A 16,769-nucleotide genomic window follows, 5' to 3' on the forward strand; every position below is an offset into this window, starting at 1 on the left:
TCGGCAGCGGCCCCTTCACTCGCTCCGGGTGTCTTTGGCAGCACTGAAGGTCCTGACGCCGATTTGCCGCTGAAGACCCGGAGCGAGTGAAGGTCCCGCCGCCACAGTGCCACCGAAGACCCAGAGCGCCGTCAGGTGAGTAAAATAAAAGTGCCGCAGTGGGTGGTGCCTTTTTTTTTTTAAATCGCTTCCCCGGGTGAGTAAAAAGGTGCCAAGAAATTGACAAGCTGCCACTTGTGCTCAGTGAGGGAGCCACATACCTTAGTGGATGATACTGTAATCAATCCCTGTAAGACTGGTGGTGTGGGATCTGGCAGGAGGGTTGGTTAAGGCTTTACATTAGTAACAGTGGTTCTAGAATTCAAGACCTGTGCATGTTCTTCCCCAGACCAAGGGAGCATACAAATGGACAGTGATTTTAGGGAAATTTAACAAAATGTGGAGAATTTGAAGGGATAACAAGCCACTTTTAACCTAGAGGGAGACAAACACACAAGTCAGGATCATTTTTAAGAGAGCTCTAATTCTAACTGCAGGCAAAAGTTGCGGAAGTGAGTAAATTTGACAATTTGCAGGACAAACATTTAAAAATACATATAATGGGATTAAAATAAGGTTTTATAATGGAAGTTAATTGCAAGCTTAACTACTTCTCCATAATAATAGACTCAGTTTATTAACTTAAATGTACAAGAGCATAATGTGAAAAGTTATTTTTTATTCATCAAAAGTTAAGAGCAACAAGCACATATTAAAATGAGTATGGTAAAGCCTTTACAAGTGGCTTTACATTGAAGCTCTCTCCCAAAAATGGCTGTTGCAACAAACTGTAAACAGAATTAATAAACAGTCTTTTACAGAAATAACAAAGGAAATACAAATGAACTAAAAGAAAGCACCGGTTTCTCTTAAACTCTATAACAGTTGTGCTTACTGTACTTAAAACAATGTAAAACAAATTACAAAAATGGAATGTTTGAAGTTTAAAATTAGTCCTTAAATTTTGTCCTTAAAAACATTTCTCCTTTTCACATCAAAAACCCATAAGTGGGTAATGTTTCAGTAGAGGGAGGAATAAGTAAACAATGCACTTTTTTCAAATCAAAAACAAATTTGGTCACTTAGCTTTGTGCATAGTTTAAGGCATCTGTAGCAATTTGTTACAGTTCCCCCCAATGTGGCTGTTCATTACACTGTCACATTCTAAAAGAATAAATAAAAAATGTTGCAGTTGAAACCCTTCCCACTGCCTCCCCACATAACCCCAAACATTCTCACACCCACACGTACATACACACTGCAGCGAAAGGGGCATTTGTACCCTTGTTCGGAAGGACACAGTTCCCATCCCACTTTATTTCAGATTGACAAATACCCTGAGTTGAATATGGTGTTTATAGACATTCTACCTTTTTCTTGCATATGCAGTTCAAATGTACAATAGTGAAAACAACATGCAACATTTTCACTGCAGAATTGCAACACAGTTAGGGACAATGTTCCCCCCACCCACCCCCACTCTGCAAATTCAGAAGCATTTTCAAAAACTGCATTCCCATACAGCACTGGAGTAAAGCTTGGCTGTGCTCTATGATGAAAACTCAGTTCCCAGTGCACAAACAAAATAATGACAAATGGAGTCTTTTCTGGCATCCAAAGGAAAAAAAGCATCAGTTTCAGATTTGACCTTATCTTGTCTTCTGCTAAAAGAATACCCAAAGTTAGTGGTTCTTTCACAGCCATGCATAAAGATAAGTCTAGAAACAATAGTTTCAGAGTACATTTGTAAACATCAAGTCTTGCCAGAGGCAGCAGAGGATGGGCACTTCACATTTCCATATTTTAAACAAGGACTGAGTGGAAGGTATGCTTTGAACATGTTTATGTAAGACTTGCTAAATCCCAGGAACATGGAATAGTTCATCTCAAGTCTTAGTTCTGAAGACCTTATTTCAAACTTTTAAAAAAACCCCACGTGGCACCTTGTATTGTTCCTTCAAGATTCAGTCACTGCTGTGCTTTGCATATTCAAGGTTCCAAACAAAAGCCAACTGAGGCATATGCATATTGCTCTATGTTCCAATCTTGTAAATAAAAATTGGGTTCAAGTGATCTGTAAAGGAAAACTTGGAAATAAATAATGCTGGCATCATTTACACCGAACCTTGAGCAGTCATAGGTTTTTCCTCAAACCCCATTGTGCAGATACCTACATGAGAGGCAATTTTGTCATGCAGATTCTGGGGTCAGGACAATCGAGTTTCCTGAGGTAATACGTCTGAGTCCATTTCCTCAAATGCAGGATCAGTATCATCACCACTGCTTGACTGTTCTCTTTGCAGTCCCTTCCAACTAGCTTTATTCAGTCCCAGATGACCAAGCATCGTCTGTGATAACCTGGTATTTGAAAACCGGGCCCACTCTGAAAATAATGGCTCCACTAAGTAGGTCATAAAACCTTTAAAGAAGAAAGCTTTAGATTAAAAACAGGAAAAAGAATATGCATTTTTAAGGTAAAGGTTTTAAAGGGTTTAGGAAGTGCTATAAAAGATTAACAATGCATTAGCAACTCTTCTCCAACTTATACGTAAAAATGGTCATCTTTCAATATTTCTAACACTATGGCACTTGATTAAAATATAGAAGTGTAATCCATAGAAATGTTACAGGTTTGACAGTCAAAAGAATAGCATAATATTGTATTAAGAAGTAGCTAATGAATCTCATTTGTTCCCTTTTAGGGCAGTGGAGAAATAAAGGGAAAAAAAAAAACTATTGGAGAGGAGAAAAAGGAGGAAACCAATCATCAGATTTGAATTCAGCCACATAAACTAGACTAAAAAGCCTGAAAAAGTCTAACAGACACAAGCTCGTATATAATAAAATATCCCACAAACAAGCTGAATTGTGTTACAAAGGAAATACACATTCAAATTCCCTCAGCATCACTAAACCAGTTAAGTGTACTGAAGTATAACCAGGCAAACTTGCGTCTCATTTAAAGCAACGATCACTAATGGCCTCCACAAATCAAAGGGCTCCTAGTGCTGTGCAGCAAATGAGACAGCTTGAAATAGGCGACTGCCCTATATATACACACACAACAGTATTTTGTCTATGTCTAAGATTTTTAAAGGTATTCAGGTGCCTAACTCCCATTGATTTCAATGGCTGTGAGATGCCTAAATACCTTTAAAAAACTGGCTTTTTATATGCTAACAAAAATTTAAAGATAAGGTTGCCAGAACTATACTTTTGCATTATTTAAAAAAAAAACAGTTTATTTTTAAAAAAAATCAAAATTATGGTCAGCTAGTCAGCAATCTGACTGGTTATAATTGATGTAATTTAGTATAATTTGTGAGAACCAAAGTCACAATTTTTTTTTACATTTTCAATTTTATATGAAATAAAAAAATTCAAATTATGTCTGGGGTTAAAATTTATTAATCTGCTTCAAATAGCAGAACATAATTTTTTCATTCAATCCCATTCAATCTATATGAAAAGAAAACTTTTTTTGAAAAAAGTCAATGTTTATGAATGGGAAAATCCTTTCACTTCTGTCCCTGGTATAAATCTAGCCCAGGTTGGAAGTGATCAAAAATAATCTAACAGCTGTCCATTGACCTACATGAAATTTCTATGCTTTAAGACTATCTTTAAACCAGTTCCCAGTGAATAGGTGTCCAAATTCCAAAAGGCTAAGTCAACTGGCAGCTTCACTAGAGGCACCAAGGACTGAATGGGTAGGTGAATGAAATGTCCTCTAACTCTGGAGTTTGTCATTCCAGGTTAGGATTAAGGCACATTGGAGAAGTAGTATGGGAAAGGCTGCATTGCTGCTGCCCATGCTGTACCTGCTCTATGGATACAGGACTTCAGTCTCCAGGACTATCAATCGAGCACCTTTCACGAGTACTAAATTCAAAGGAGACATTTTAAAGCAAAGAAAAAAATTGCTCGTGGTGAAGGAGCATTGCCATATGAACACAAAAAAGAAGACAAATGAAGTGAAAATTCTAAGATTTACAGGCAAAGACAGCTTTCCTTCCTCTAAAAACTGTCATTAAAGGGAACCACTGAAAGATTTTAAACTGTTCATATACATATATTTGTAGTTACCAATCTGGATGTTGGCAATGGTTTCTGACTGTCGATCACACAGCGGACTCACACCCAAGTGATATTTTTTTTCAACATCTCCTGGAGAGAGAACAATTACTTAGAAAAGTAATTTTTAACTGTAAGCATTCTGGAACTGTTAATTCATGATATACACAACCAAATCTGTCTTAGTCAACCATTCAAGGAAAGCAAGTCACCTTGAGAGAACAGTTTCTATGATTACAACTGAATCTTTACTTTTAAAATGCATTTGCAAAAATATAACCCAATGTAAGAGCAGATATAAATATTAGGGCTGTCGATTAATCGCAGTTAACTCTCACAATTAACTAAAAAATGTAATCGCGATTAATTGCAGTTATTATTAAACAATTGAATACTAAATTTATTAAATATTTTGGATGTTTTTCTACATTTTCAAATAGTATGCTGTATTGTAATTGAAATCAAAGTGTACAATGCTCACTTTATATAATTTTTATTACAAATATTTGCACTAAAATGATAAACAAAATAAACTGTATTTTTCAATGCACCTCATACAGGTACTGTAAGTGCAATCTCTTTATCATGAAAGTACAACTTACAAATGTAGATTTTTTTTTTTTGTTATATTACTGCACACAAAAACAAAACGATGCAAAACTTTACAGCAGGGGTAGGCAACCTACGGCACGCGTGCCAAAGGCAGCACACAAGCTAATTTTCAGTGGCACTCACACTGCCTGAGTCCTGGCCACCGGTCGGGAGGGCTCTGCATTTTAATTTAAATTTTAAATGAAGCTTCTTAAACATTTTAAAAACCTTACTTACCTTACATACAACAATAGTTTAGTTACATATTATAGAGAGAGACCTTCTAAAAACGTTAAAATGTATTACTGGCACAGGAAACCATAAATCAGAGTGAATAAATGAAGACTCGGCACACCACTTCTGAAAGGTTGCTGACCCCTGCTTTAGAGCCTACAAGTCCACTCAGTCCTACTTCTTGTTCAGCCAATTGCTAAGACAAACACATTTATTTACATTTATGGGACATAATGCCTGCTTATTTACAATGTCACCTGAAAGTGAGAACAGATGTTCGCATGGCACTTTTGTAGCCAGCATTGCAAGGTATTTATGTGCCAGATGCGCTAAATATTCACATGCCCCTTCATGCTTTGGCCACCATTCCAGAGGACATGCTTCCATGCTGATGATGTTTGTTAAAAAAAAAATGCGTTAGTTAAATTTGTGACTGAACTCCTTGGGGGGGAGAATTGCATGTCTACTGCTCTATATTTTAACCACATTCTGCTACATATTTCATGTTATAGCAGTCTCGGATGATGACCCAGCACATGTTGTTTGTTTTAAGAACACTTTCACTGCAGATTTGACAAAACACAAAGAAGGTGCCAATATGAGATTTCTAAAGATAGCTACATCACTCAACCTAAAGTTTAAGAATGTGAAGTGCCTTCCAAAATCTGAGAGGGATAGGGTATACAGCATGCTTTCGAAGTCTTAAAAGAGCAATACACTGATGCGGAAACTATAGAACCAGAACCATCAAAAAATAAAATCAACCTTCTGTTGGTGGCATCTGACTCAGATGATGAAAATGAACATGTCAGTCTGCTCTGCTTTGGACTGTTATCGAACAAAACCAGTCATCAGCATGGACACAGGTGCTCTGGAATGGTGGCTGAAGCATGAAGGGACATATGAATCTTTAGCACATTTGGCATGTAAATATCTTGCAATGCCAGCTACAACAGTGCCATGAGAATGCCTGTTCTCACTTTCAGGTGACATTGTAAACAAGGAGTGGGCAGCATTATCTCCTGCAAATGTAAACAAACTTGTTTGTTTGAGCAATTGGCTGACCAAGAAGTAGGACTGAGTTGACTTGTAGGCTCAAAAGTTTTACATTGTTTTATTTTTGAATGCATTTATGTTTTGTACATAATTCTATATCTGTAAGTTCAACTTTCATGATAAAGAAATTGCACAACAGTACTTGTATTAAGTGAATTAAAAATACTATTTTTTATTTTTACCGGGCAAATATTTATATTTAAAAATAAATACAAAGTGAGCACTGTACACTTTATATTCTGTGTTGTAATTGGTATCAATATATTTGAAAATGTGGAAAACATCCAAAGAATTTATATAAATGGTATTTCATTATTAACAGCGTGATTTATCATGTGATTAATCACAATTAATTTTTTTAATTGCTTGACAGCCCTATGTATATATCCTTCATTTAAAGTATCTCTAATAGTGAGGAATACATTTCAACTAGAATCTGAAACTTTTGGGTGTATGAGTTAAAGCAGATTCTTTATCAGCTGTTAGTAGAAGCAGCAGCCTCTTTCAAGAATGTAGCCAACAGAAGAAAAGGATTATTTTAACCCTCCTTTAGTCCTAAATTTATAGCCCTTCATCTCACAGAGTCACTATGACTCTCAGATATTCATCTTATGATACATTTACACATTCATTGGTATGAGATTAGACTATTTCTATTCTTTTACTTGCCTTGATGGAAGAATTCCTCTGTTACTTTTTCACTCCACTGCTTGCTCAGTTCCCAGGTCCGGCATGGATTACAAATATCAGCACACTTCAAAGCCATCTAGTGAATTACATATACAGGGTTACACTACTTTCAATTGTTCTCTACATGCAAAAATATGAATACAAAAAAGCAGCATAATTTCTAGAGTAGCCACTACTGTATTCTGTAATGTCTCATGCATTTTTCTAATCAGGGTAACAAACTCAACCACTTGCATTTCACTCTAAAACTATATACCATAGTTAAGGCTGCAATTTAGTCACAGAGGTCGCAGAAGTCACAGAATCCGTGAATTCCAGTGTCCTCCGTGACTTCAGACTGCGATGGTTGAGAGCTGCAGGGTCCCCTGCCACCCGCTTGGGCAGGAAGCTTTGGGGTACCCCTGCCACCTATGGTGGCCCCTGCAGCTCCCTGCCGCCAGCGGCAGTGGGGAATCCCCCGAGCTCCCTGTAGCCACCGGGGAAACCCCTGAGCTCTCTGCCACTAGTGGCGGTGGGGGACACCCCCCCAACTCCTGGCAGGTGGTGGGAGAACCCCCATCTCCCAGTAGGTAGTGGTGGGGGAACCTCCAGCTCCCTGATGCCCAGGATGGCACTGCGGGGGAACCCTGAGCTCCCAGTGGGCAGCAGCGGGGGAAAACCCTGAGCTCCTGGGGATGGCAAGGAACCCTGAGCTCCCAGCCGCTGGGGGTGGCAGGCATCTCTGGGCTGCTCCAGAGGAAGCCAAGCTCCTAGTTCCCGTGGGTGGCAGGGAATCCCCAAGCTCCTAGTCCCGGCGGGCAGCGAAGGATGCCCAGAGCGGCAGGTGGCAGGTACCTCACAGCCCCCAGCTGCTACAGGCAGCTCTAGTCCCTGCAGCTGCCCCACTTGAAGTAGGTTGGAGATCCCCAGATCCCCATTTTGTCAGGTATATTTTTAGTAAAAGTTAGGGACACGTTACGGCTTCTGTGACTTTTTCTGTTTTGCCCGTGACCTGTCTGTGACTTTTACTAAAAATATCAGTCACAAAATCTTAGCCTTACCCATAGTACACTAACAGAATGCTATTTGGAGAATTATAAGAGGTCATGAACAGAGCTAAGTAAAACTGAAGGCAAACAGACTTCTATCCTAGACAAAGTGAATGAGAGTTAAATACAAAGTACCTCTCAAGGGCACTGTATGCAGAGCAGTCAATATAAAGACATTTATATATGAAATAAAATTACAAACAGTATTTATTTTAATTAAATCTAACCAAAAATTAAGTTAGTAGTTAGGAAAACACTATCTTAAAGCCATTGAACATTCCCACTCCCCATTTTATAACTGCAATAAGACATTTTAAAGAATTAACTGATAGCATAGTTTCAACGCCAGAGATCCTAGTAGGATTGAGTTAGTATAATTCAGTTTACTTCTTTGCATTACTTATTTTTGAAAAACAAAATATAAGTCCCCACTTAACTGAAAATTTGTTGTTTATGGCTTGGTCAGGACAGGTCAAAACCCTGGGTTTTTACTATTCATTGATTTTTGTAGATAGGATGACCAATCTGAAATCACAGAATTTCTGCACTCTTTAAGAGGATCCTCCCTCCAGTTTAATGTTCCTCTTTCTCAAAGGAAGTGTTTTAGCCTTCTGTATACCTCCCTATCAAGAGGTATCTGCCAGCACAAACCAAGGCTTCATAACAATACAGCAGTACCCCACAATATATCTTAGAGTATTGCCCAAGAGACCCAAAGTTAACTCTAAAACAGTCTTAAACCAGTCTCTTCGGGATTTTCTTTAGAGGGAGGAGCAAAAACCTTCCACCACAATGAAAGATTTGTTAACCCAGTTTCTGACTGCTGGGATCAGTGATAGACTGAAAACCTTAACCTCCATTTCTAATTCCCCCTCCTCTGCTTCTGACTCATCTGCTCCTTCCTCTGCTTCATTGAGAAAGCTCCTCTCTAATATGTGCAGGCAAAAAGGGCTGGTTTTGCCCTCTACAGAGTGAGGATCTTCTGGAGCCTCAGCAGGACTTGCCAGTACTCCATCTCATTGTGTAAGCAGGCCTTGCGCACACTAAGCACAACTAAAGAATAAAACATCCTCTCTTCACTGGTCACCCATGGCAGCTGAAGACCATTTTCCTGGGAGGAAAAAAGAGTATGATATTTGAAGCAATTTACTTCTGAAATAGTATGAAACTTTCAAAACAGTCACCTGTAAAATGAAGTGGCGATGGCCTGCCTCCTCTAAACATAGGTCTCCTCTGTCCAAATGGGTTCTAAACACGGACAGGTATTCGTTTTGCCGACTTATGTCTGTGGCAAGAATCAGAGCACCTATCTGGCTTTCCATCAGCTTCCTGAAATTAGTGATATAACACCCCCAAAGGCACAAAAATATGAGGAAAAAAATTAGAGCATCATATTGACACATTTAAGTTGAGTGTAGCAACTGTATACGAATGTATACATAAACTGTAAGCCATGATGGTTGTAAGTGCAGCACTTTCAAATGTTTATATAAAATTTTTAAAAACTACAATATTTATAAAAATACTCTGACATTTCACAGGTAGCTCACAGGAAGAAAGAAACTTACTGCAAATATTTTTAAGCTAAATTATTCTAGCTATTGTTAAAGAAGATGAAAAGAGCTGCAATTTTAAAATACAGAACATGAGTTACTGTTTAGGTCACAGAATACAATTCTCTCTTACTAGTCAGTCAATATTTTCTTTCAATCTAATCAAATGTTTGTATAATGAATACACTTCCATCACTCAGTGTTCACAACAAATACTAGTTTCCAAGCAATGATTAACTGTTCCTGCAAGGCTCATAGCACCCATTAAATCTTAAAATGATCTGACTATTCAGCTAGGATTATGAATTGCTATGTAATATTTTAACATAACACTTGTTTACAAAGTTGTCTGATGCTATGGATAACACATTGTATGTAACTTCATATAGTGGATACACTTCGTACAAAAAATACATACCTGTTTTCTAATGACATATGTGCAAATAAACCAGACTCTCTCAACAACCCTACTGCTGATCTCCAGTGGTGATTTTCTAATACTGAGATATTCTGCAAACCAGAAACAAAATTACTGCCGTTAGTTTAAAAGATTGTATTAGTCTTACACTACAGTCTATTTGCCTCTCAAATAGATTCACGATTTTCAAACTTTTTAACACTTCTATTACGTTAATAGCTTGTATTTATTGTTTTCACTCCATATGATAAACATCCCAGGTTCAAGTCTGCCATTAAGTGAGTACATTAGCAATTTCACTGTTAATATAATTCTTCTATACTGAAAAGATACTCAAACCTGGTTCTGATAAGTATGATATTTTCACTTACCTTATATAAAGTTGCTAAGTAATGGTTTGTTTTAATAAGGAAAGGCTGATTAACACCTGGATGATCCAAATCATGTGTGGCAGCTGCAATTAAACTGAGCAGAACATCCCATGGAGTTAGAGATTTGGAAAGCTGTAATAAATGTAACAGTATTATTCATGGGAATATTCACAGGTGAAAAAATTCTGATTGGCTTTTCATAGCTAGCATTCAGTCCCTGGAAAAAGGTCCCAAAAATGATCATTCAATTTAATCTTTCACACAGTGCTTTGAAAGAAGAGCACCATCACAGAAAGGTGAATGCAGAGAACGAGGTGAGGGTACTAGTAGAACTTTGCTATTAAACTTTTTTCTTAACCATGGTACAGGGCAATCCAGAAGTAATTACCCTACAGAAGTTAAAGGCTCAAGATCAATTTCATCTGACCGTGTCAATAATATCTAGATAGATGCAATAACTATTTAAATATTTATGATAGCTAGAACTGTCATTCAAATTGTTAGCTACTCCATTACCAACCAGAGAGTATTTCAAAATCCCTATTTAAATTAAAAATCCTTGAAAAAGGTTATTTCTTCAAGTCAGTTGTCCAACTCATCTTCTGAGCTGATCTTAATGTGTACACTGTCAGCGAAAGGTCCTGCTATTTCTCAACTAGTTTTAATGCAGACAATATTTCAATAAGGTGTTTTTTATTTTATTTAATTTAAGCAAGCTAAAGCTATACATGCCTCACACATTGTCAGAACTGTTCATTTGGGTAGTTTCCATCTTGTATCAGAATCCCATTTCCTACCTCTATTGGGAAAAAAAGGGGGAAAGGGTAGAGAGATAGATGACAGCAACTAATAAGCCCTCAAATTTCACAGTCCCGCAACTAAAGAGCTTTTCACAGGGAAAACAAAAAACAAGGACCAGGATAGAGAAGAGACTGACAAAGTGTATATAGAAGCAGACCAATGATAAGCTACCAATGTACCCTGGTATAAAGTTGTTTGAATTCAAATGATCATTAATGGTAATGCATCACTTGAAACCATGCAATAACAATACTTATTTACCATTTACTTATTTACTTTATCTACCAAACAGAAAAACCTGTGCCAAGCCATTTGACTGCTGGAAGACCAACAAAATATTCAGATGCTAGTTTACTGAACAGCCCTGGAATCTGTAATACCATCAGTGACTGTTAACTGATGTTGGTGGTTTGAATCTACCCCAGGTGTAGAGAGTTTGGGTAGGGAAAGATTTTTGTAGGCATGGCAATGACATTTTTTATATGCTGCCCATGGTGTTTTTTGGAAATTTTCTGGAAATTTTTGAGAGCGCTGATTTTTTTTCATTTTGCGAAATGACAGATATATTTCTGTACCAAATAGAATTTGCTCTATTTCCCACTAACGAATAATTCAGGAGAATAAGTATTTAGGGTGATAAACAGCATTTGGAGGAATGAAAAGTCATAATAATGTAGACATTATTGAAGGTTTTCTTTTGCTCAGTGCTTATGACACTTGTCCAGTGTTTCATGATGAGGTGTTTTATAGCACTGACCTGCTGGAAAAATCCTCCACTTCAAGAAATATGCACGTCATTGCTGAATCAGAAGCTGTCAGTAATGACTCAAGAACACCCTCTTCCCTGCCCTCCTCACCATCCCACAAAAGTGCACTGTTGTATGAATATTTCACAACCCTAAAAAGTGTCACCACAAAAGGATTTCAGTTTTTTATTTTGAAAATATGTTCACCTACAGAAGGGGATAAACACCTAAATCCTTTCTAAACTAAATTTGTTACCTCCAGAAAGCACCTCGCTATGAATAGCTAAATATATAACTGCATGATCTTATTTTCATTACCCTCATCTCCTCCCTCCTTTTGGTTGTCAGTTATGTGTTGCATCTTGTCTCATATGAGACCCCAAACCTGCATGGAGCCCCAACGACCTTAATGCAATGCTATCGATAGCATGCTGGCAAATGATTGCCACCTTGAAGCTTCAGACAGTTTAGTTAATCAGAGTAGGTAATGTGATCACATAGCATCCTCGTACAACAGGGCCCCACTCTTAATTGGGATCTCTAGGCATGACAAAAATATAAATAAAATATTTAACTACCTCTCAGAGCATTACAAACTTTATTTAATTAATATTTGTAAGTGCTTTGAGGTCTCTGACAAGACACTATGCAACAGTAGTGTAGACCACTATTACCATACAAGAAGAAATCAAACTAATAAAAAAATCAGAGTTGAACTAGATAGCTGGTTTCCAACTGGCTTCAGTACACCATGTGTCTTCTCTAATCTAATCAGAAAGTAGCATTTTCCCCTGAAGTTTCCTGTTTAGTGTGTAGCCTATACCAGAGTACCAGTAATTCAAGTCTCCTCTGACAACTGTTAGCTTTGCTCAGCTCCTAACATAGAACTCTTTGCTAGGTACCTCCCTTTCATAATGTCCATTTTAGAAAGAAGAAAGGACAGATAACGCTTGTACATTGCTACAACCTGCATCTGGTAGAGGAGCTTTGTTCATTAGTATCCAAGGTGAACTACGCATAAGTGATATATCAGCTTTTGAAAAACTGGGTTATTTGGATCTCCACTCCCAGCTTCTGATTCAATGACGTGCATACTTCTTGGAGCAGAGTTTTTTTTCCCCATAGCTTAAAATCTTTACAGTTTTACGGAACATTAAGAAAAATATAAACATTATATTTGTACCTTTAGACGTTACGTAAAACAAATTTTTATATCCTACCTTAGGTTCTTTTAAATAACAGTGCATGGCCTGAGTCACATCAGCAGCATGAACTGCATTATGATAAGGGTTGTGACTATGATAATCTTCTTGAACCATAACTATATAAAGAAAACAAACATCTAGGTTTAATTAAAATGGCAATTTAAAAAAAAAGCTATATAAATATCACAATTTGACATTTTTGATAAGACATATATAAACTCCACATACCAAATCTGTTTAAGGAGAACCATCTCCAGTACTCTGACACAAAGGTTTTATGTGGTCACACAATATTTTTTAAGCTAACACATGATTTAGTATAAATGCATCCTGGAAATCAAGTTACTTAACTCTAACCAAAATGTTATGATCTGGAATATTATGATCTTGACTGAGCAACCACCTCCTTAGCAGGAGTCTCTCTCTCTCTGCTAAGCCAGTTTGCCTGAACATTGAGGCAACCTGGAACAAACACACGGAAGTTGATTCTATTAATCTGAACAGCAGGGCTGACATCTCTGCTAACTTTTAGCATCCCTCATAGATAATTTAGGCAATCCACGCATCACACTGGGTGGGCCTTGATCAGAAAATGGTACCCTACGGCAAGCCATCAGGGACAGAAGAGCTAGCTGTACTGCTTTTAGTTTCTGTACATGTGAATAAGTCTTTCCTTCCTGACCACTGTCCAGCCACCAGCCCCATAAGAACCAGACTTTCATCTTTGCTAGCCTTTCCAAGTCCTTCTTGCTTTCCTTAAGCACTGCAATTACAGTATGTGGAAGGTCACTTGAGTAGAATCAGTACAAGGGAACGAGTTTGCAGCAAAAACCAAAGAAAACTGGTTAGTAATCAATTCTATAATTTCACTTCAACTGTGCACTGGGTGCCCACACACCTGCTGGAGATTTTTCCCCTCTGCTACCTCGTGCCATCATATGAAGGTATAAAGAGCGGAGACACCCCTGACCACCTCCTCAGTCCTTCTCGCCAGACAGAGTCTGACAGATACAGAAAGAAGAGTGGGTTCTGGAATGGACATGTGTAACACATCTCAAGGAACAACCATTACAGAATAGGCTAGTAACTGTTTTCTCTTCAAGGTCATTGCATATGTCCATTCCATTTCATTCAGAAGCTGTTTGATCTGGCAGTGGGATCAGAGTCTACCTGAATAAGGACTGCAGGACCACATGCCCAAATCTGGAATAATCTTTAGAACAATGAAAGATGGCATGATGTGAAGCAAAGGTGTGTACTGAAGATCAAGTCACTGCTTTGCAAATGTCCAGAATAGTCACCTGGGCCACAAAGGCTGCACGAGATCTTGTTGCATGTGTTAACACCCTACTCTGTGGAGTTATACTAGCCAAGTCAGAACACAAACAAATGCAAGTGGAGAGCCACAACAAAATCCTCTGAGAATAGACTGGAAGGCTCTTCATTCTGTTCACAATTGCCACAGCTGGGTAAAAAGCTTAATGCTCTTCTGAAGTCCAGCGTGTAGCGTGTCTCCTCATCACTATGATTATGAGGCTTAGGGAAGAAAGTTGGTAAATATATAGCCTGATTAATATGAAAGTGAGACATCACATTGGTGACTAACTTCAGATGAGGACACAGATAAACCTTGTCCTTGTAGAAGACCGTATATGGAGGTTCAGAAACCAGAGCTCTCCTGGATGAGGAGACTGACACCAAAAATGCCACCTTCATGGAGAGATGAAGTAATGAACAAGTTGCCAATGAGTCAAACAGAGATCCATTAGCTTTGCTAACACCAGGTTTAAGTCCCAAGAGGAGACAGGACCCTCCACTTGGGGATATAACCAGACCAACCCCTTAAGAAACCTAATCACCACTGGACTGAAGGGGGGGTGGGGAGGGGAAGGGTGGTTATCAACTGGTGGGTAGAACCCCAAGATATCTGCCAGACAGACTTTGTCAGAACTAATGGCAAGATATTGTTGCTTCAGGTAAAACAGATAGTCCAACACATGGTGGATCAGAGCCTGGACCAGGAAAATGCCTTTCTGCTGTGACCAGATGGAGAATCTCTTCCACTCTGCTAGTAAGTATACCTTGTAGAAGGTTTTCTATTACTTAAAAGCACATTGTGGACCTCCTTTAAACAAATTTCTTTGAGTTGCCATGGAGCTTCAAGGTTTTCAGGTGTAGGGCACTGCAGGTTGGGGTGGAGGAGGCAATCATGATTCTTGGAGATCAGGCAGTGTCAGATGAGCTCTGTGTGAAAGAGTTAGCAGAGTGGAAAACCAATGTTGCCACGGCCACGCCAGAGCTGTAAGCTTAACTCGAGTGAATCTGGAGAAAATGCATACAGGGGCTTGTCTGACTAAGACAGAGAGAAACATCCATCAGAGACGTAGGGCTGTGACTGACCTGCTTGAGAACAAAGCTGGTGACACTTCCTATTGATTTTTGCAGCAAACAGGTCTATAAGGGGAGTCCCCCACCACTGGAAAATGAACCTGGCCATATCCGGACAAAGAGACCACTCAAGACAACTGCTGAACAATCTACTTAAGCGGTTTCTCAGAGCATTCTGAGCACACAGGAGGTGAGAGGATTTGAAGTGCATTGAGTTGTTGATGTAGAAATCCCACTGCCTTTCCCTGGTACCTGCTAGGATCATCCAGTTTCCTATCAAGTCCTGTTGCCTGACTGCAGTTGTAACTAGTACCATGATTGGTGAAAGTCATCAGGGCTTATGTAATGTCAAAAGATTGGGAGCAAATGCAGAATATGACTGTTTTGCACAAACTAACGCTTCACATGGGAGACAAAAATGTTTATTTCTGTTAGTCTTATCTAGCAAGACAACATAATGCTCCCATTTATATGGCCACCCATACCCCATCTCCATGGATGAGACGACGGCAGGTCAGAATGTCTCCATCCAGAATTTCTGCTGCTTCATAAACTGGTTCAGTCACTTGAAGTCTCAAATCCTCCCCCACTCACTCAACGTATTGATTATTGCAACGTTTCTAGGGTAACACACTTGTCATTGGAAAAAATCAGGGTCATTGTTCCATTTCTGGAGAAACAGTGGTCTGACGACACATTTGATGTGTGTCTTCTCTGACTGACAAAGCTAGTGTGACACGATGGATCACAGAAACCCCCTTGGGAACTGCCACCTGATGTGCCAAGACTACTTCCGCCCCTGTTTTCCTGCCCTGTCAGCTTAGAACTTGAACCATGTCCCCTATCAGCTGTAGGCTTGACTGAAAGCAGCTCACAGAAGTGTTCTTGTCTTTAACACTCAGATGCCCAACTCCCAGTGGGGTCTAAACCCAAATAAATCCATTTTACCCTGTATACGCTTATACAAGGTAAACTCAAATTGTTAGCCCTCTATAAACACTGATAGATACACACAGCTGTTCCACCCCCTCCTCCCCAGTATTAATACATACTCTGGGTTAATAAATAAGTAAAAAGTGATTTTATTAAATACAGAAAGTAGGATTTAAGTGATTCCAAGTAGTAACAGACAGAACAAAGTGAATTACCAAGTAAAATTAAATAAAACACGCAAATCTAAGTCTAATACAGTAATACAACCGAGTACAGATAAAAACCTCACCAGTAAGCTTACTCTTACAGACTAGTCTCCTTCTATCCTGGGTCCAGCAATCACTCACACACCTTGTGATTATTGTCCTTTGTTCCAGTTTCTTTCAGATATCCTTGGGGTGGAGAGGCTCTCTTTAGTCAGCTGAAGACAAAATGGAGGGGTCTCCCACAGGCTTAAATAGACTTTCTCTTGTGGCTGGAGATCCCCTCCTCTCTCCTATGCAAAGTCCAGCTCCAAGATGGAGTTTTGGAGTCACCTGGGCAAGTCACATATCCATGCATGACTCACAGTCTTTACAGGCAGAAGCCACTGCTCACATGGTATCTTGAATGTCTCCAGGAAGACTTCTTATGCGGATTGGA

At 38.9% G+C, this 16,769-nt stretch overlaps 1 protein-coding gene across 5 annotated transcripts in view; it reads right to left on the reverse strand.

Moving 5' to 3' along the window:
• Positions 1–698: 698 nt before the first annotated feature.
• PDE7A (phosphodiesterase 7A) overlaps positions 699–16,769 on the reverse strand; it is a 158,175-nt gene continuing 142,104 nt past the window's right edge. For 3 of the 5 annotated variants that reach the window (XM_050941028.1, XM_050941029.1, XM_050941026.1), the window contains 7 exons: positions 12,822–12,922; positions 10,055–10,186; positions 9,684–9,775; positions 8,897–9,041; positions 6,664–6,760; positions 4,126–4,206; positions 699–2,458 (listed from right to left, as the gene is read on the reverse strand). In XM_050941028.1, the coding sequence (XP_050796985.1) occupies positions 2,247–2,458; positions 4,126–4,206; positions 6,664–6,760; positions 8,897–9,041; positions 9,684–9,775; positions 10,055–10,186; positions 12,822–12,922 (860 nt within the window). In that variant the 3' untranslated portion in view covers positions 699–2,246. The other 2 variants (XM_050941027.1, XM_050941030.1) reach the window with 2 other exon arrangements.

Source organism: Gopherus flavomarginatus, chromosome 2 (assembly GCF_025201925.1).
Source record: "Gopherus flavomarginatus isolate rGopFla2 chromosome 2, rGopFla2.mat.asm, whole genome shotgun sequence".
In the NCBI taxonomy this organism is placed as follows: domain Eukaryota; kingdom Metazoa; phylum Chordata; order Testudines; family Testudinidae; genus Gopherus; species Gopherus flavomarginatus.